General features: G+C 47.2%; 1 protein-coding gene across 1 annotated transcript in view; it reads right to left on the bottom strand.

The window, feature by feature from the left end:
* The window catches only part of Slc24a3 (solute carrier family 24 (sodium/potassium/calcium exchanger), member 3), a gene marked incomplete at its 5' end in the record, with an annotated part of 452,308 nt that overhangs the window by 12,351 nt on the left and 417,942 nt on the right, over positions 1 to 22,015 (bottom strand). Inside the window, 6 exon segments of the mRNA XM_005380939.2 lie at positions 4,826 to 4,938; positions 6,064 to 6,178; positions 8,451 to 8,617; positions 16,921 to 17,191; positions 17,849 to 18,009; positions 19,767 to 19,900. Of these exon segments, the coding sequence (XP_005380996.1) occupies positions 4,826 to 4,938; positions 6,064 to 6,178; positions 8,451 to 8,617; positions 16,921 to 17,191; positions 17,849 to 18,009; positions 19,767 to 19,900 (961 nt within the window).

Raw genomic sequence — 22,015 nt, 5'->3', positions numbered from 1 at the left:
TTTTTTGGTTTTTCTCCGGTACCGGGAACCGAACTCACGACCTTGCACTTGCCAGGCAGGCGCTTTGCCGCTGAGCTAAATCCCCAGCCCCAGCTTAGCTGTTTTTGATGGAAATATTTCATTTTGAAATACATTTTACATTTGATGCTCACCCTAAAGAACAGGAGACAGAACAACTTTTACTGATGGCTCTGGCTCGCCACCATAAACCCTGATTATTGAATGGGCTGTAACAGCGCAGCGCACGAGAGCTGTTGGTGTGCAAGGGGGCTGCCTGCTGCTATCGCTGGGCAATGGAATTTGTTCTCTGTTTAAATACGGAAGCTGTCCTGCTTTGCGTGAGATGAGACAGGTGTTATGTGGATGCAAAAGCGAAGTGCTAGAGGCTCTGCCTCAGATCTAGTGGCAGAGGAGATGCACGGGTGGCCACTCCCTACAGCCAGGAAGCACAAGGTTGGCCATCCAGGGAAGGCTCTGCGTGGCAGAGCTGGATCTGGGCCGTGCTTACAAGGACCTGGAGTTCAGGAATGTGGGCAAGAGTCCATGTGTCCTGCTCATGGGGTTCTCCCTTCATCCAATGCTCTTCCAAGCGGTGTGCAAGCCCATTGATGGAACTAAGTAAAAACAACCTATTAGCTGTCCTCAGGGTCCAGGGCTGGCTTTATGACTCTCACCTGACTCAGCTTACTCACTGCTCTGTTGATGTTTCTTATTCATTTCTTTTTTTGTTGTTGTTGTTGTTGTTTTTTGGTTTTTCTCCGGTACCGAGAACCGAACTCACGACCTTGCGCTTGCCAGGCAAGCGCTTTTGCCGCTCAGCTAAATCCCCAGCCCCTTTTCTTACTCATTTCCATTCCAGTCCTGACTCAGGGTACAAATTTCCAAATAGCAAAAGTGACCACTACTTATGAAACACAGGTTTTGGAATATATAATTTTAATGAGAATGCCATCATGGCTTCCAATGGTTCCTAAGTTGTGGATATTGCCCCCAAAATGAGTTAATCAGAGCCTTTTCCTTTGAATTTCTAAAGTTCAAAGTAAAATCCCTTCTTCAACAGAGGCACGGGAATAGCTGGGTGTCCACATGCAGAAGAAGGAGCTGGACCCTGACCTGCTGTATACACAGTGAATCTTGAGTAGGATTCATGAAGTACTGAGGGCCTGCTTTCAAAAGAGAGGTCTACAATGGATGCCTATCTCTTTGGAAGAGAATGAAGCTCTCTCTTGTACTGGTGACAGAAACTGCAGAATTTAGACGCAAATACAACATAACACACTTTGTGTAGAGTTTTCCCAAACAGGATCGCCCCTGAGACAACCCACACGAGTATCATGGCGCTCATCACAGAATGGCTGCTTCTCTTGTGTTCCCCTCTGACTCAAGGATAAAGGAGAGCCCCAGTTACAGGGCTAGATGTGGCTTTTGTACTATTCTAACAAAATGACCAGAGTGACCCAATTATGTCATGGTCAGATGGAATACGAACATGGGCCAAACATCTCACGGGGCCTGAATTTTTGTCTGCTGATGTCACCCTGTCACTAGATGATTCGACCTGGACAGGGCACGTTTTCATAGCTGTGGGAAATACTGATAGGAGCATTATGTTTAATGTTCTGTCCTCTGGGGAGTATAGGGAGAATGTTGGAAAGAGAACAGCAGCTAGACTGCTAGGGGGCCATTTGTGAAGACCATGCATCTAACTGCACTGGAATTTCAGTCCTGGGAGCCATGTTCAGACAGGAAGGTGTCGAAGTTGGCAAGAGGAGCTGGCTTAGTTTTGGGATGAGTCCTGGTTTTGTTTTTGACCTTTTCTGATTTTACCTTCCATGACTGTACCTACCCTGTAATCCAAGCAAAATAAGAGAGGCCCAGTGGTGTCGTGGTTGCATGCGGGTAGTGCCCTCTAAGGTCCATGGGTGTCAAAAGCCTAGTGCCCTGGATTGAACTCTTGGGAGGTGCTGAGGATCTTTAATAGTGGGCCCCCTTGGGTCACTGTGGCTGTGCCTTTCAGGGGGCAGTGGGAGCCTTGTCATCCTCTTTTTCTGGTTCTTGGCTCATGAGCCGAGTAGTCACTCTACCTTCGGAAGCAGAGCCTCAAAGCAATGGCGATCCTGAACTTGGTTTGAAACCTCCAGAACTCTGAGCCAAAACAACCCTTTCCTTTTATAAGCAAGTTAGCTTGGGCACTTAGTGTTAGTGACACAGAGCTGCCTGATAGGATGGGTCACAGGGACAGGGATAGGATTTTCATCCTCTGAGCCTGCTGTCCACTCTCGCTGGACAGCCTGTGTGGTGACATGATTATCCAGAATTGGATTTTCTGGGTTGTTTAGACCACAGTTTCTTCTTTTCTTTCATTGCCTGGTTTTGGCCACTGCCTTCTAGTCTTCAGCAGAGGAGACCGAAAGCCGTTGAAATTCAGACAATGTAGATACAGATTCATATGCTGTTTCTGGAGATAGCTAAAATCCATGAATTGATGAATAAAGACGCCAGAGACATGGTTTTTTAAAACAGAAAAAAAAAAAAAGAACCTCAAAGCAGCACAAGTGTTCAAGAAGAGCAAGGACATGTTAAGTAAATTTTGGGCCAGGTGTGGTGGCACATGCCTGTAATCCCAGCACTTGGGAGGCTGAGGCAGGAGGATTGTTGTGAGTTTGAGACCAGCCTGGGCTACAAAGTGAGCTCAAGGTCAGCCTGACTGCATAGCGAGACCCTGTCTCAAAAGGACCTAAATAAATAAATAAATAAATAGATAAAATTTGGAAGATGCATAGGCTGGACATTAGGCCGGCTTTGTAAATAAAGACTTTAAGAAAAAATTTTTTGATACAGTAATAAAAAGCAACAAACAAAATGTCCGTCTGCTATAATCTCAGCTATCTAAAACAACCTAGAGAGAGACCAACATGCTGAAATGTTGCCAATAATTATCTGTGGATTAGTTTGTGGATAGTTTTTGTCATCCTCTAGAACTGGCTCCAACAGGCAGCCATCAACCTCATGTGGCTATACAAACTTAAAGTCATTAAAATTAAATAAAATTTAAGCATTTGGTTCTTGATTTGCAGCAGCCACGTATTGTGTACTTGTGAGTCACAAGTGGCTGGTGGCTCCCATGTCAGCCAGCGCAGGTCAGTGCCTTCCCATCAAGATAGAAAGTCCCACTGTGCAGGTGTAGTTCTAGAGCATTCTGTCATTTTCTACAAAGCACATGAGTTTTTACCATCAGAGAAAGAAGAACGAAAAGTAAAGGTTCAGCTTAGCCAGCTGTAGGAAGACCTCCAAGAGATTTCTTTAGCATTGGCTGAAGAGCGTCAAGGTGACATATATTTTAAGGAAGTGGCGATCCAGCCCTGAGAGAGTTTAAACACTATCGTTAGTGATACTGCTGTTGGGGTGAGACCAGGCAGGATGCACTAACAGGAGGGAGGGTGTCCATGGGTGAGCCAGGAACAGCAGCTCGCATGCCAGGGCCGGCCAGTATGCTAGCATGTTGGATAGAGGAGGGGTTCCCTGTACCCTCTGGGTAGTGTGGCAGAAGCCCTGAGCATGCAGCTCTTGGAGTCACTCAACAGTGATGATGGGTCCTATACACACCAGTGGTGGGGCATGCTATACTGGTAGTTAAGATGCCCAAAAGCTCTGTGAGGTGCGGCTGGGGCTGTGCTTGGCTCTGACACTCACTGACCACAGATGTTCTAGCCTAACCAGCCCCCTCCCTAGCAGCCTCGGGGTCTGGGGAACTTTTCTGGACAGGAGACATCTTACACAAGCCCCTGTGGTTTGCCACTAGAGAGGAAGCACATCTCCCATGACATAGGAGTGAAGCAATTGCAAGCCTGCTCCTGACCTCTCTGGGCTTCTGTTGCATTTCCTTTTCATGCTGCTTTTAATGCATATGCTGTGCTATAATAAACCTCAACCATAAATGTCACCTACTGCTCGTTCCTGCGACCATCTTGTAAATCATCAAAATTGAAGATAGTCATGGGATCTCCAAAATACCTCCCATGTAAGAATTTTCTCCAGGAATATAGAGAACAAATTGCTCCCAAATAAGTATGCCTTCTGCCTGGTACTTAGATATCTTACTAGTCTCAACTGATATTCTTACCTACATATCAAACTCTTGTTAAGTCTGGCTGATGTGAGTCATCTCAGAAGAGCCTGTTGACAATAGTCTCTCCCTTCAGGTTGCAGAACTTAGTAGAGTTATTGGGAATCCTGTGATCACCCATGAGATGACCCTTTCAGTGCCCAAACTGGAGGACATCTTTTCAGCTTCTCTCTCCTATGCATCACTTAACTTGCAATAAGTTGAAGTGAGCACAAAGATACCAAAGTCAGAGCTAGCAAATTCTGACCCAGGGGCCAAATCAGCCCACAAAATGATTTTGCACAGCTCATGATTAGAATAGTTCGAATATTTTTAAATGGCTGAAAAAGAATCAAAAGAAGCGAAGTATATCATGCAATGGGAAAATTATAAAAAATTCAAATGTCAGTTTCTAGAAATAAAGCTGTATCAAAGCAGCCACACTTCCTATTCTGAGCTGTGACAGAGGCCATCTGGTCCCCAAACCCTAAAATATTTACTTTTTGGCCCTTGACACAAGACATCTGCCCAGCCCTGCCCTGGGATTCTGAAGTCCCCACGAGTCTGACTTTGGAAAGGCTTTGGCAGAAGAACGTGTTTTCCCCTCTATGCTGCTATTTCCACAGTCCTTTGTCCTGAGACCAAGTCCCAGTGGCCAAGGCCACTAAGAATAGTTCATGTGGCTCTGGATTTAAGGCACGCTCTGGTGAAGTCACTTACATAGGATCCGTAGTCCACAGCCAGTGTCTGCAGCGCCCAGGGGAGACCCAGCCCGATCAGGATGTCAAACACATTGCTGCCAATGGAGTTGGACACGGCCATGTCCCCCATCCCTGTGAGGACAAGAGGCAGCTCTAGCGAGGGAGTGCATGAAGGCAGGGCACTGTGGGGGTCCCCAAGCTGTGGACATCACCGAGTCACACATCGACCTTGACTCTCAAACCCTGAACCCACATTCTCTGGAGCTGTGACTCCTCCCTCTAAGCACCATTCCGATTCACCCTGGGGTCTCAGGAGACCAAAAATGGTTCCAAAACTCCTGGCAGCTTGGAGTCATCCTTCTAGAAAGCATCCAGGAAGTGGCCCACCAACTCGCTGACTGAAACATTGGACCCCCACCTCTAGATTGTTTCATGCTGTGTTTATTTCTTTCAGATAATCAGTACCAGGAAGACAACTCAACGGAAGAGTTTCAGAAGGAGTTCTAGAGAGTTCTGTGAGGTTCTGTAGCTGTGCAGTGTTTGTTTAAAATAAATCCCTCTGGGGCACGAAGAGAGGGAAGGAAGGGGACATAAACAGAATGAAGATGTGCTACATGCACGCACCAGCTCCCCTGAAGAAGCGGGTCACGAGGTACTGCAAATGTGCATCAGTAACCATATAAAAAATGCCTCCCAGCATCAGTTAGACCTGATGGGAGGGACAGCGGCACCAGAAGGGTAAGGCCGCCTTGGTGCCTGAGTCTCTGGCAGCAGACTGAGCCTGGCTGGAAGCAGGGTGTTTGTCCTGTGTTGAAAATGGACCACCAGGAATTGTCACTCTGAGGGGCATGACAGCCTTAGGCATTGGGTCTGACCTCTTTAAGTCTCAGTTTCCTCATCTGTCAAATGAAAGAATAGTTGCCTCTATCTCATGGAGTTGTTTATAGTAATAAGATGACGCACCTAAAGTGTCTTGCTTAGTAAAGGTTGGAGACTGGTTTGTTAGTATTTTTAATAGGAAGAGGGTGCACCTGGGGGCACTGCTCAGGAAAACATCCCTGCCTTCTGTTCGGGCAGAGCGTTCTGCTCCTTTCCCTGCTCTTCTGACTTCAGGATGCCCATGACTGTCTCGGCACTGAGGTCACAGGTCTCATGTCCCTCCTTCCCAGTGTGATCTATTGTCCCATTAATTGAGGGACCCCCGGACAGGATGACCCCCTCCCAGCAAGCCTGCCCTGCTGTCCCCGGCAGCCCCACCTTGTCTGGCCACGATGAGGCTGGCCATGCAGTCAGGCACGCTGGTTCCAGCGGCTAGAAAAGTGATGCCCATGATGACATCTGGGATCCCCAGCGTGTAGCCAATGATCGTGACCTGAAAGAAGCAAGAAGAAGCAGTGACCAAGGGCTCTGGGAACCTCCACCTGCCCAGGTGTCCCACGGCCAACGTTCAGGAAAGGTTCCAGCCTGTGCCACCTCTCTGGGGACAATGTCTGCTGTCTGTCAATATAGAGGCAAGGGACACAGTGATGATTTTACAGTGATGGAATCCGGCAATTCCAGTGGACCGCAGCCTTCTGGCTCCTCATGAGCGAGACACGCACCTTGAGGGAGAGGTAGAACTGGGGAGAGACAATACTGGAGCAGAATATCCAAACATATGATGGCTTAGTACTTAGGTACTGGGTGAAGTGATGTTCATTGGTTTTAGTTCATTTAACTCTCATGATATTTAATTATACCAAACAAATGTTATTGTATTTCCACTCTTTAGAGGGGAAACTGAGGTGCAGCGAGGCCTGTGCCCAAGCCGCAAGCTGCTGGGAGTGACAAAGGTGTGGGACTGAGCAATGCCCAAGGTGTGGCTAGCCTGATGGGTCAGCTACGCTGTCGCTGTTACAACGGCATTTGTGGTTGAGCTGGAATTTGGGGACCAGTCACCCGGAAGCTGGATTTGGGCTTTTTCCTTCTGTGTGTTTTTTCCCCCACTATCAGCCATTTCTCAGGACTCAGCAGAGCTCCCCAGGGGCAAGGAGGCTTTCAGGGATGAAGCCAGCTCAGTTTTCTGGTCAAAGCAAAACCATGGAAGACTCTGAGGTCCTCATCCCAAACACAGGTCAGAGACAGCGATCAGTGGCTGCGTCAGATAAGATGGTCATGAACTCAGGACAAGGGAGAAACTGCTGGCTGTAAGATTTCAGTTAAAAAAAAATCGGTTTGGCTGTGGTGTCAAAGCAAGGGATAAGTATGAACTTGTTTTAGGTTTATACATTTGCTATTGCAGTACCTCCAACAAAACCTATTCAGAGCCAGTGTTAGCTCCCGAGTATTTCTCCTGAATTTAAATTATATTTCTGTCCAATACTCAAGAAAGGCTAATTCAGATTCGCATAATTTCATTATGACTTTTAATTTCTGCCCAACTCCAAGTCCAACAAATCAGGCTTGCTCCCCCGTTACAAAGCGTGGTCGTAAGTGATCAGTACACGGTTCATGCCTGGGTTTCTTAAAATGACCTTGGGTGGAGGTTTTTGAGCCATGTCCCCCTAACACATACTAGTCACCAAAGTGTTAATTCAGCCTCAGAAGGGATCCTGACATGATCAGTTGCCCAACTGTATGGCCTCTTGGTTGAAGAAACTTACTTGGAAAGATGGGGTGCTATGCTTTAGATATAAAACTTTCTCTCATTCTTTTGTTTGGGGTGGAGCTCTGGAAAGTAATTGTGTGATGAGGGCTCTAAACTCATTGGTGGATTAAGCCATTGGTGAGATCATAATTGATGGCATTATTAGGAGGTAATGGAAATATGAGATGAGGTATTGCTGAAGGGGAGGGGTCATAGGAGCATGACCTTGGGAATTATATCTGGCCCACACTCCTTCCTCTCTGGTTCTTTTTGTTTCCTGGCTACAATGAAGGGAGCAGCTTTCCTCCACCATGGTGATTTTGCTTCAAAGTGAGCTGACTATGGACTGAACTCACTGAAATCATGAACCAGAATACAGTAGAGCTTTCCTTTTGTAAGTTGTTTTCCTCAGGTGGTCAGTCACAGTGACAGATGACTATCACATAGGGGAAGGTGACAGTGGTCATCACCCCCAAGTTCATCATGCCTTGCTCCATGTCCTCAGCCTGTGGCTCTGCTCTGCCTCCACTAGAGTGGTTGGAGTGTGTATCCCATGTCATGGACGCTGGACTTGGCAAATGCAGTGTGTGTGGGAGTAGTGGTCAGGCAAGCCAGCCCCATGTGAAGAACTTGGGGGCATCTAGTGTTCCCAGCTGCCCACCAGGGCAACAGCATTCCAGAGGCAGCCCCTGGTCAAAGCAACGAAACACACGGAGTAGATATGGACTTAGCCAGCTGCCTGAGTCAAATGTAACCCTCTGGTAGCTTGAAGCACAGCTGCATAACTAATCCCAGCTACGATAAATCACCTCACAGTCAACCTGGAGCTGTGTGAGCAGAATGAAAGCTCTGACTCTAAGCCACTGAGTATAGGAGTGATTTGTTACATAGCTTATTGTACCAATAGCTGGCTGATACAGCTACTGGACTGAAGCCCCAGCTCTTATTCCCATCTAGTCCACTGCACTTTTCTCTCCACAGAGATCTAGCAAAGCCACAGAGCCCTCTCCACACTCACCATCCACACCATCATGTAGGAGAAGGCTGCAATCCACAGCGTGGAGGAAGCAAACGTCACCATGAACCATTTCTCCCAGCGGGGCTTGTTGCAGTTGGGGACAGTGAAGTATAACACGAAACTCAGGGGCCAGGTGAATGCCCATTTTACTGTTTCCAGTTTGCCGGCTGGAAAGATGAAAAAAGGTTTAAAAAATCAGCATCGACATTTGTCTGGTGAGACCCTGGACTGCTTCCCCCAGAACTCAGCCTTGTTACCTGGCTCACCTCACCACTGCTCCCACCCATATTGTTCTCCTGAAGACCCCAAAGGACTTCCCAGCACACCCCAAATCCAAGAGAGCCAAAGGGAACCAAGCAGCTATCACTGCCCACCAGTTAGTTAGGTCTCAGAAATAACACGATGACAAGAGGAAGAGATAACAATAATGAATCTATATGCAACAAATACCAGTGCACCCAGCTATATAAGACAAATATTAAGGGATATGAAAAATCAAATAAGCACTAATACAATTGTATTGGGGGATCTCAGTACCCCAAGGTCACAAAAAGACAGATCGACTGTACAAGAAGTCAGTAATGAAATAGAACCGAACCAAACCTTTGAACAAATGGACTTAGTGGATGTCTACAGTGTTCCACCCCACAATATCACAATACACATTCTTCTCAGCTGCACACAGGACATTCATACTAGCTCACAGAACATGCTTAAGTAAATGCAAAGGAATTGAAATTATCCAACGCATATTATCAGACCATAGTGCAGTAAAACTGGAAATCAATGGCAAAAGAAACCACTAGAATTTCATAAACACATGGAAATTAAATAGCACCCTCCTGAACCACCACTGGGTCACAGATGAAATTAAAGAAGAAATTAGACAGTTTCTACAATTAAATGATACTGACAGTGCAACACACTGGAACTTAAGGGACACAGTGAAGGCAGTCCTAAGAGGGAAATTTATAGCAATGATTATCCACATCAGGAAAAGAGCAAGCATAAATAAACTTAACGGCGAACCTCAAACTTCTAGAAAAAGAGCAGGTTTAAGCCAAAAGCTTATAAGAGGAAGGAAATTATAAAGATCAGAGCAGAAATTAATGCATTACAGACTAAGAAAACAATACAAAGAATCAATGAACTAAAGAGTTGGTTCTTTGAAAGATTAAATAAAATCAACAAACCCTGATCCAACCTTATCAAAAAAAGAAATCACAGAATGAGTCACTCTGAGTCGTACGGAGCCAAGGCTGCTCTGGCAGGTGGGAAAGATGAGGAAGAGACTCAGGATACAAAAGGGGTGTGGGTCATGAAGTGCGGCTGGGGAGCTAGGAAGACCACGGGTTTCTTCGCTCTTAAGACTGGTTTGGTAGCAGTTTTTCCAAATTGTGACGCCCGGGCAGGCACATCGCCATCTAGTGGACATTCTGAGTGCTTGCAGCCCATGCTGACAATTTACAAAAAGCAATTCTTTCTGGCTCCCTTCCTGTTTGCGGGGGACAAGAGGGACATGCAGTGACCACCTGCTCCCCCCACCTCTGTGCTGCCACCAGCACTTGTGAACCAGAGCACCTGGAAAGCCTTACGTTGGTGACTGTATTTCACGAGTTCCTTGTGGCCTCAGATTTGACAAATATATCAACTCTCCTTGGCTTTCATGACCACCTTGCTCAAACTCTGGAAATAAACACCTGTGTATTCCCCAGTTTGGTTGAGGTACAGAGCATCTCCATCTCCCAGAAAGTTTTCTGCACCTCTTTCCTACCACCACAGATTCATTGGAAGTCCTCTAACTTCCAATGAATGAAATCATCTAGTATATTTACATGTTTTCCCTCTTTTATTCAGCTTACTTTTTTAGATCCATTCATGTATCAATGATTCATCCTTTTTCATTGCTGTATAGTAGTCCGTATTGATACATTCTCTCAAGGATGGGCTTTCAGGTTGCTGCGGTTTTAGGGCATAACCAGCACCCTTCTAAAGTCTTTTTTGTGGGCCTGGTTTCATTTCTTCTGGGTGAAGACCCAGAGGGAAAACTGCTGAGTGTCTGGGTGGATGTTTACTCCACTTTGTAAGAAACTGAAGTTTTCCAAAATGATTGAAACTGAAGTATATCCAAAATGAATATAAAATGTTCCAAAAACATTTTATATTCCCACCAGAGACAAGGACCTAATTTTTAGCACAATATTTTGAACAGTGATAAGGGAAAGGCTTAGTAAAGTTTATTATATACGAGGAGTTGGACGCAGGGCATTTGCACTGAGCTACTTCCCCAGCCCTTTTCAAAATTTTTAAATTTTGAGACAGGGTCTTGCTAAGTAGTTAAGTTGCCCAGGCTAGATTTGAACTTGAGATTCTCCTGCTCCAGCTTACAGAGTTCTGGGATTACAGATGTGTACCACCAGATTCGGCTTCTTTCATATTTTAAACCAACATCCAGTTCTACTTCAAATACCTCTTAATGGGCTTTGAATAGTTTCTTAAAGCAGCACAGAAATGTCACCTAACATTGCTGGCAGCCAAACTCCCTCCCATGGCCAAGGCAGGGTGGTCTCTGGGAAGAGTGAGGCTTCTACGTAGACAGCAGTGGGGCCCCAGCCTCACCCCAAGGCTGAGGAGTTGAGCTGTTCCCTTTTTAAAACTTGCCAAATCTCAGTTTTCTTATCTGCGAGATGTGGACGCAGTACCACTCTATGGCTGGGAGATTTAAGCTGGGTGACACAGTGATACTAGCGTGAGCACAGAGCCTGCAAGCTGCTCCTGTCCGAATCCTCAGTCATTCTTGATTTTCACCCTTTCTGTTTCCATCACCACAGACAACTCAGGTGACCTGTCCAGTGCACCTCGCAGTCCCCAGGCCTCTCCCAGGGCCAGGCTATTCATGGCTGAGGATCTGGCTTCCTAGAGGAACTCCTGCCCAACCTCTACTTTCAACCAGCAGCGAGGAGGAATCTCAAAAGGAAAACTGTTCTAGAACATTCCAGAAGCTTCCATGGCCCTTGACTCCCTGCCATGGGCCAGACAGAAGTAGAATACGAGCTCTTTGGGAGCAGGAGTCTTCTTGAGCTTGTCCATCATGAGTGGCACTGGGAACCACACTCACATGTGAACGTTAATGATGTCTCTACCAGCACAAGCTGACCAGTCAGATCACAGGAAATCACTTGCTCCTGAGAGCAGGGCCTGAGGGCCTCCCACTAACAAGGAGAGATTATGGCAAACAGAAGATATTGCTGAGAGCAGAGAGGTGTCCTGCTGGCTACTGTGTATCTTGTTAGACTGAAGAGGTGGAGCTGGCTGGGCTGATCCTGAGACCTGGGGGCTGCGTCCAGGAAGGACACCATCGTGGAGCTGTCACATAAGGGTTTCCAGTGCCGTAGGATCCAGAATGTGGCCAGGTCTTTGGATCCTAGAGGCACCTGAGAATTTCGCATGTTCCTAAGCCTGGCAGTGGGGAGTAGAGGTGGGGCCTGTGGAACTCTTGGGGTCTCTTGCTGCCTCCCTTGGGCTTGTACCCTCACAGCCACAGAGACTTGGTTTGGCTGCAGATACACACCCGGCCCAAGGTCCCCAAGAAACATGCTACGAAGAGAATAGCCTCAAGCTACTCTTTAATATTCTCCAGAGGGAGGAAGGTGAAGGCAGAACCTAGGACTGCAAGAGCTTGGGGAACAGCTGCGGCAGGTGTCACGTGAGGCATGCACAGTCCCTCTCAGCTGTCCTCAGATACTCCAGGTTGATCCCACAGGACGTGATGTTGGGAAAACACAGGTTCAGTGTCATCAAAATGACACAGATGCTTGTTCTACTGAGAGGCTGTTTTCCAGTGAAAACCTCCAAGGTAGAAACTTCTTGGGTGCTGTGTGAAATATGTCCTTAAGCGTCAGGAGACAAACACAATCTCTTAAGTAAACCAAGTGACACAGAAACGATCATGGAGCAGGCTCAGTCAATGCATGCTGGTCCACGCTTAGCCGGTCATGCTGTCCATCCCTGGACAAAGGGGCAAAAACTCCCTTCCCCTCTGAGAGAGGGGGCAGCCCTGTTGGACATTGTGCCGACTTCTGTTCTCGTCTCATTTGGTCCGAGCAGAGCCCTGCGGGGATGATTCATTCACTTGCTTAGTGACTCTGCCGCTTTGTGACGGGGCCTGCTCTGGGTGCTGGGGACCCAGCCGTGAATTCAGAAAGCAAAATGCTTTCCCCGTGACTGTGAAACTCCACGAAGCCAGCCAGCAGCAGAAGATGAGGCCTTGTGGGGCGCCCCGGCAGGTGCCAGGGCTTCAAGGAGCAGAAGGGTTTGCTCTAAATTATATTTCTTATTCCACTGGTTAGAAAGCTTAAGTTTTAGAAAGTTTAATGCAATTGAAGACAAGAAAAAATGATTGTGCAGTATTTTACACCTATACATACATATATATATATATATATATATATATATATAGTGACTATATGAAGATAAAAATGTACATGTAAAACAGAAAATACAAAAAAATTCTACCAGGGAAAATCATAACTATATTTTGATGGACTTCCTTCCAGTCTTTTTTATGGTAGTGTGTCTACCTATACCACCTGTGAGTCTGCCAATAGAAAGGCTTTCTTCACTCAAAAGCTACAAATTGGTAAATATTTTCATGTATATATGTATGTAAATACAGCATGCATAGATGCAATAACATATGTATAAAATCTATACATAAATCATATGCATCTTTAAACAGAGGTACATTGATATCTGTGCATGCATTATCTATGCACCAACACATTATTTTACACATATACAATATATCTGAGTATGGTGGTACACATTCTGGGAGACTACGGCAGCAGGAGCCCAAGTCTGAGCCCAGACAGGGCAGCTTAACATCTTAGCAAGACTCTGTCCAAAACAAAAGTAAAACTCCTGGGGCGAGAGCTCAGTGGGAAGCCCCTGGGTTCAATCCCTTAGTCACAAAACATAGTAAATAAATAAAATTAACATACACATACACACTCTATGTCAACATCAGCCTATTGAGCACTGTGGGCTGCACACATCCAGGCACACGACTGCTCCATGCACACTCCTGCTCGCACACCTGTGCGTGCACATGCAGACACAGTGTCACACACATCCGTGTCCACACTCCCACATGCCTATTTGTTCATCACACCTACAGCATTCTGTCCTTAGAGCAGCTGGCGCGTCACGTGGTGATAGAACTTAGCACCGGGGAGCCATCTTGGAGCCCCAGGCTGAATTTCCTGAGGGCGGCACCATGGGTTGGGTGTGCATCAGCCAAGTGCTCACCACGGAGCCACCCACAGCTCTCCTGGTGGTGTCCTAATGCCTCTGCTGGCCTGTGACACGCTCCAGCCTCTGGACGTCCCACAGGGCCCCAGGGGCCCATCAGCCCCCGGCCCCACAGTGAGCTCCAGGCCAAAGCTTTTCAACAGTGGCTGAGAGGAAGAGCGGTCACTCAGGCAAGGTTACCCCTTATTTCGGAGCCAAGCCTGGCTCTGATGTGGGCTGTCCTGCCCCCTAGAAGAACTGTGAAGGTCACTGTGTCACACCAGGGCTCTCCTTTCTTGCTACTCCCAAGTGTGGCCAGGGACTGGCAAAGCCAGCATCCCCTGCAGCTTGTTAGAAATGCAGATTCTGCGGCCCACCTGGCTTTGTGAATCAGGCCCACACTGTATCAGGACACCCCGATGGGAGGCCAGCCAGAAGCCCGTGATGTCCAGGCAGTGGGATCATGTGGGGCAGGATAGCGGTAGCCATATCCCCTAGCCCACGCAGAGCCAGAATGTGTGGCCGAGGGCCTGAGGCCTCTGCCATGCAGCCTTTTCCCAGAGCACGGCAGTGGGTGACGCCTCACACTACGTTCTGGTTAACAAGGGGTCATGTATATGACAGTGGCCCCATGAAGTCACACGGCCTAGTGACATTGTAGCCATCACGTGTAAATACACACCATAATGCCCACGCAATGGCAGAATCACCCAGCCATGCAGAAGGAAACCCATAGTTAGATGACGTGTGACCACACTGGATACCCACAGGGGCCTCGGCATTACTCACCCAGGATGGGAATAAGGAATGAGTGGCGGAAGTGATGGGAAGGGCCCCTTGTTCCTCCTCACACAAGGCCCGGGCATGGGCTGGACCTCTGGTCTCACTCCCGCAGGCTCTTTCTCATCTGCCCTGAGGATGCCCTTAGGGACCTGGGGTTTCCCCAATGCCAACATGGTACGTGGCACTCACAGAATCTTCGGCTGGCATGAGTGTTCCCTTCGTCAGTGCAAGAGTTCAGCAAATTAAGTGTTTTTGGAGCTTGGGTACGGCCAGCCAGTGGTGGGCTCTGAACATAAAGGGGACAAGCACAGTTCCTGACATGGGTTCCCAAGATTCTGCAGCCTAATCCTCAGGACCCTTGAGTGAAACAAGCCTGCAGTCTCATGGCTGTGCCGTGTCCTATGGCACAGTTAGCTTTCAGGGAGGGTCACTGGACAGGAGGCCCAAGCGAATCACAGGAGCCCTCGAAGCCACTAGGAAAGCCAGGGGGACCGGAGGTGTGGGAAAGAGCTGCCCAGAGAAAGCCCTGGCCACAGGGAACTGAACTTCGCCAACAATCTGGACGTAGGCACCTGGGACCGATTCTCCCCAGGCCTCCAGAAAGGAACACAGCCATGTCCACACCTCGACTCTGACTGAGGCTCCGTGAGCCCAGCACACCTCTGAACTAGAGAATGGCAAGCTGGGTGAAGACGGAGGTTTAAACTGCTCAATCTGTGGTAACTGTTATGCACCAAGAGTAAGGGTTTGTAAGAAGGGTTGCAGTTTCATGTCATTTACTCCCTAAGACAATCATGACCCAGCTGGAGTGAAAGAGGCTGCCGAGAAGCACATCCAAATGCAGAAATGGATAAAGAAGTGTATTTCCCCTTATGCCTGACACCATGGCTAGTACTGAGCTTTATATACATGTTTTCCTCATACATTCAGAAAGGGTTAATTTATAAACTAGGCACAGTATGAGATGGACAGCAATACTAGTAATAAAATAGAATGATTATGACACTGTACTGTAATAAAATTGCAGCATCATTACCTTTGCACCCTGGGGTCATTATTAATTAAAACAATAATTCCCTGTTACTGGAACACAGAGCTGTGCTACCATTGCAGTCAGAATGGCCACTGTGTGAGTAGCACATACAGCATGGATATGCTGCACAAAGGGACAGTTCACATCCTGGGGCAGGGGGAAGGAGCAGGATGGTTTGAGATTTCATCACATGACTCAGAATGGTGTTCAATTTCAAACTAAAGAAATTGCTTATTTCCATCATTTTCCAGTTAATATTTTCAGAATGTGGTTGACCTCAGTTGACCTTCAGTAGCTGAAATCACAGGAAGCAAAACCACTGAAGAGGGGACTATTGTGTATTTTTTTCCATCAAGATATCCTACTAACAAACAATCATTTAACCGGCTGGGCAAGTAGGGAATTGGCTGGAGTATGGGAGTCTAGATGGGTTTTTCTTATTCGTTTTGGTAAATATCTGATGAGGATTCTATCTTTGGTTCCTGAGTGGGCTACTGGACATAGAGAGAGGTACTTCCGGAGCGGGAAGCACCTTGCATCTGAAGACAGCATGGGAGTTGGACTCTGCACACCCACATCAGCAGTCCTTCTCTTGACATCCCAGAGAGCTTGCACACATGAGTCACTCACGCACTTGACAGTGCCCTCTTTCCAGAAACAACCAGAAGCTTCTACAAGGGTTGGTAAACAGACAGAATTATTGAGGCCTGGTTCACCATCTTGTTAATGGGTGGACAACATTACTGGAATGCTCAGGTGCAGCAGTCAGAGGAGGAGGATGTGGTGGCCCTGGTAGCTGAGGTCCTGAAGGCTTTTATAGGCTGTCTGCCTTCCCCTCCCAAGGTCTAGGGAGAGTTTCTGGTCAGCCTCACCAGTAGACACATGGGCCAGCTTTTTACTCAAGTCTGTATCACCTGTGGCTCCTGTTCTGTGGACAGTACATCATGGGAGGGCGGACCCCAGCATAGGGGTCAGGGAGAGGAAGTGGGAACCAAGGGAAACAGGCATGAGTCCCCAGGGTGTTCCCCTAACTATTATGCGACAGATGAAGGGAAGCAAAGTCCCCCTGTCCCCAGCAAGGTGCCTAGATGAAAGGGGTCATGGGAATTTCCTCCACAGTGCCAAGAGGGTTTGCAGAATTGATAAGAGAGGACTTTTACTCATAAAATGCACCCAGTCCAAGAGCCCAGATTTCAGCCCATGATTGCAGGCTGCCATCTTGGTTCTATAAACTCCATGTAAATGTGCTTATGTTTGCATAGAGACTCTTCTGCACCAAGTAGCGAGAAGCTCACCCAAGCTAAGGCCATGCACTCAGTGGCCTGGAAACACCTCCCACCCCAGCCTGGATTTAGGACCTCTTACAGGGGGGGTCGAATGGCGTGTACGGTCCTTCGTCATCATCCTCGTCCTCCTCTTCCTCTTCGTCATTTTCATTGTTCTCATTGTCCTCATTTTCATTCTCTGTCTCGTTGCCAGCCTCGGCGACAACATCGTCTCTCCGAGTCCCGTTCACGCCCCTGTCAGGGGCGCTGCTGGGCCCCGTTCCATTCTCTACGGTGTGTTTAATTGGAATCTTGATGGCCACCTCAGATTCCCCATTGGTGTAAGCTCTGCTGTTAATTAGTCTTTGTCTCTGGCGAGAGAAAAGAACATGATCACTATAAGCAGAGGGGTTGTAAGTACCTCACTCGCGGGTGATGGGCTACTGGGATCCACCCCAGGCTGCTGACAAGGAGATGTGTCCAGAAGGTTCTGGAGTCAAGTTGTAAGATTCCCAAAAACGTTTTATAACTCATTGGAACTTGTAGATCCTCTTAGAGGAAATTCCTACCACCCAGATATGTCTGGGCTCCGTGGTGCTATCTTTCTTCTCCAGATTGGACAAATTCCCTTGTTCCCCATGGAGAATGCCACACTCCATGTATGGAGTAGTGCATCAGTGAGGCTGCTGCTCCAGGGGAAGGAAAATCAGGTATGAGACTCTGGGTTACTTTAAACAAGGTAACCTTTAGCTAGCAATGACTTCTGTGCAAGCTCACATCAGGGGGCTTTAATGAAATGCGAAATAAAGGAAATAGGTAGAAGGGGACAGGAGAGTCTCTATACAGCCAGCAGCTGGACTACTGTCTCATATGCGGAGGGAAGAGCCAGGAGCAGGATGCAGAGCTGGCCCAGGGAGGAAAGATGCTGAAGGGCTGAGGGATATTCAGGGGTTACACTGCAGTTAGGAGCTCTCCCCTTCCTGTGGTTCCCCACTCCTGTCCAGAGTGCACTTTGCCTTTCCACATACCTCATTGATCAGCATGCGACTGGCCATGGAGAGCCGGGTCTTGGGGGGGAAGTGGCTTGTGATCATGATCCGCAGGCCAGCCTCAGAGAAAGATAGCTGGTGTGGGTAGGCCGACAGCAGCTCGTCCACCATGATCACTGATGCTTTGCGGTGGAAATTGGCTAGGAGGGTGAAAAAGATAACACTGAAGCCAGGAGGACAAAAGAGAATATCATTCATTCTTTTCCTTTTCTTCTCTTCCTTTCCATGTCACACCTCCTTTTTTCCCTCCCTCCCATCTACCCATCCATCTGCCCACCACCCATCCATCCATCCACCCATCCATCTGCCCACCACCCATCCATCCATCCATCCATCCATCCATCCATCCATCCATCCATCCATCTGCCCACCATCCATTCACCCATCACCCACACATCCATCTATTCATATATCATCCATCCATCCATCCATCCATCCTTCCATTCTTATTTCCTCCTTCTTCTTTCCTTCTCTTCCCCTTTCCCTCCCACTCTTTCTAGGAAACACTGCAGTGAAAAAATTTGGAGAAGAGGCAAAGTCTCCTTTCCATAGCTCATTTCAAATAACCTGAAACAGCTCAAACCTCATTCCTTGACATGGCAGGAATGAATAACATAACAGAATTCCTCTCTGTCCTCAAAGGATTTTTTTCCCTTAGATCTGGGGCACAGGAAAAACCCTAATGATCCTACATATCATTTAAATACCAACAGTATTCATATGAATTGTCCAGTGCTGCAGAACAGACTTGGATGGAGCAGAGGTCATGCTGAGTAGTCACACAGTCCTGAAGCCCAGCCAGGGGTGAGGTGACTGGGAAAGCCAGCCACAGTCTGAGTTGTCACTCCAGAGGCTGTCTTTGGAAGAGGGGTTCGGGGGTCCTGCGTAATGAGTTGCCCCTGAGGCCTGTGCCCACTCTGTGAATGGGCCACTGGTGCCCACAGGCTTGGGGACCTGGCCGCAGCCCCTCCCGGGGTCTGCTCCTGTTTTCTAAGCCACTGTGAAATGACCCCATAAACCCTGACCAATACTCGGTAGCTGACTTTTGTTCCTGTAGAGTGTTCCTTTTGTGGTTACAAAGTAATCCAAAAGAAAATGAACTAAACTAAATGCCCATGGAGAATGGTGCAAAATCACAGTGAAGTCTTTTATTAATTATATATATATGTAATTATTCAGAAGAAGATATAAAATATTTCAGCCTTAAAATCAGGTAATTAGGCAGATAGTCCAAATTTGGAGATATATATGAAGATAGCTTCTATTTTTTCTGCAAAATAACCATGTGGGACACATTTCAAGGGGATTTTTTTTTTGTGTGTGTGTGGTGTTGGGGGTCAAACCCAGAGCTTTGTGCATATGAGGCAAGCTGTCCACCACTAAGCTATGCCCCAGCTCCTCAAAGGGAATTTAAAAAATTAAATGAAAAATAAAACACATTCCAGGCGACGTTAATGATAATTTTCTACATGCCTTTATGTTAGAATATTACATCAGAGAGCACCACATTGTCTCCCTCCGTGTATCAACTACTTCTTAAGAATCTACTGAACATCAAGTTTTCTTTGGAAGGAAAGGCAATTCTCCATCTCCTTTTGCAGCTTGGAACTGAGTTAATGTGCCCTCCAGGTCAGCTGGACCCCCCATCCATCCATACACCCATCCCTCCATCATCCACTCACTCACTCATTTATCCTCCAATCTATCCCATATCCTCCCCACCCTCCATCCATCCATTCCCCTATCTACCCACCTACCCATCCTCTCATCGACCCACTCATCCATCCACTCATCCATCCACCCATCCATCCTTCCATCCATCCACCCACCCACCCAGCCACTCATCTACCTATCTGTCCACTCACTCTTCCACTCTTACTCCCTCCCTCCTGGTTACCTTTCTTAAGTAGCACCACGGTTGCATCACAGTTGCTGCTGTCATCAATCTCAGCATTGTTGGCCAATCCATTGACCATGTTCCCAGCACCTTTTGTCCTCCTTTCGAAGCACTGATGTATGCACGCATTATATCTGAGCAAATCAGTAAGCATAAGGAATCCATCAGCATTCTCCACACCTCCATTTCCTAACCCCACTGAGAGCTCCCTGGAGCTCTTGGTCCACGGACATGGAGTGAGATCCCATTCTTAGAGTTATGATCTTTCCTACTTTGCTATCCCATTTCCTCTCAGAATACACAGCCTATTATTACATTTCCGGATTGCAGGATATGTGGTAAGTGAAAATAAAATCATTCAGAGAAGCCAGCAATGGTGTATTACCTTCTTTGCCAGCTCCTTCTGTGAATGGCAGGACTGCTGGGGCTGAGGTGTCTCACTCAGCATATATATAAGGAAGGACTGTAATAAGCACAGGGACCACTTCCCAAAGCCATGTCTCCTCCTGGGGCCTGCACTGGCTGGCTGTTTATGTCTTTGTCTTTGGTTTCTTGTAGTCCTACATCTCAGCCTGTGACACTCCTACTATTATGCTGTAATTTCAGGTCCAATCTCATCTTGGCTTTATGAAAAAAATTTGGGCTACCATTGTCCAGAATGGGCGAGTGGAAACCTTAGACAATGTTTCTCACATACACCAGCAAACTGGTGTTGGATGGGAGGAGGCTCCAAGTTCCTAGAATGTTTTTGACAGGTAAATGTTCTGGTCACTTTACCTTTCTGTGATTCCTCTAGAAGGAATCCCAGAAAACTCATGGGCAAAGACAGCCAGGCAGGGTCTCGAAGGCACTGTAGGCCAGTACTGCTTTTTCTCCTGCTCAAAGATCTAAAGATTCCATGGAATATGGCCATGGGACAGCCACTGAGGAGTCTTCCCAAGCTGGCCTTCAGGTTTCTGTGGGAATGGCAGCCAGCTACAGCCATTCTGAATCAGCAGCTCAAAGACCACTCAACCTGCATGTCCCCTCCCATCCTTGTCCCATCTGCTGCTACCCTGAGGCCCCCTGGAGTCTCATTCAGTTATGTCCTTGTGCCTGACTCTTCAGCCAGGGCCACTATGGGGTGAGTTGCCTATGGGGACACTGTAGCCGCTTTGGAGACACAGAGGGAATGTCCCTAAGCCTTTTCTTGTACTCCCAGAGCTCCTGCCGGTTCGTGCATGGCAGGAAGAACAAAAAGTAGTTAAAAAGGATGCCAGCCATGGCAAAGGTGAGTGGTCTGAGCCTGGAAGACCATTACAATTCTTGAAATCTGGGCACAGATTTAGGACATCACTACTTCATAGCCTTCATGAAACAATGGACATGGACATCAGGCATCAATAGTACCTACATCACAGAGAGCAGGGCAAAGTCAGTGTGCCATGAGGGCAGGTCTCACCCCCCTTGGGCACAGTCTGACTTTCATGGAAGGAAACACTGGGCTCAAAGGAACAAGGTGCACCACACACCCTGGGGTGCAGTCAACAATTCTAAATCACGTGAAGTCTGCAGGGCAGACAGAAAATTCTATCAAAGAATAAATTGCAGGGAAAACCAGGCACACACACACACACACACACACACACACACACACACACAGGGGAATTTACACATGAAAAGAGATCAAAACATAGTGCAACCAATAATAACGAGTAGAATTTGGATTTTGATTTTTAAAATATTTATGACATTAATGAGACCAAAAGAAAACTGCAAATAAGTATGACATTTATGAGACCAATAGAAATTTGAACATTGGCTGAAAGTTTTATGATATTAAGGAATTATTACTTTTAGGTATAATAATAATTGTGGCTGTGTTAAAAATGAGTTTTTTTTTGAAACACATGCTGAGATTTTTATGGAGAAACTAATACGATGTCTGGGCTTCCAGATTACATTGGGGGGATGGACAGGGTGTGGGTGGAGCAGCTATGGGCTGAGGGTCCTGGGGCTCATCATGTGCACCTGAGGTTTATCACACTAGGTTGGTGACTTCTGCGTCTATTCACCATTCTCCTTAATGACAAAGTCTCCCCAGTTCCTTGGCTCAGCAGGAATGCCTTGCCCACCTATAGGGATAGAAATAGTGCTTCTGCCATCAAGACTAAGATACCATTTCCCCCCCAACAGTACTGACTTGCTGGTGGGGGAGTAATAGGAGGGAAGATATGATCAAAGCATTTTATATGCATATGTGAAGAGTT

The sequence above is a fragment of the Chinchilla lanigera genome, unplaced genomic scaffold (assembly GCF_000276665.1).
Source record: "Chinchilla lanigera isolate Chin_1 unplaced genomic scaffold, ChiLan1.0 scaffold00014, whole genome shotgun sequence".
NCBI classification, from domain to species: domain Eukaryota; kingdom Metazoa; phylum Chordata; class Mammalia; order Rodentia; family Chinchillidae; genus Chinchilla; species Chinchilla lanigera.
The sequence above is the reverse complement of the archived record's forward strand: the minus strand, read 5'-3'. Positions and strand labels throughout refer to the sequence as shown.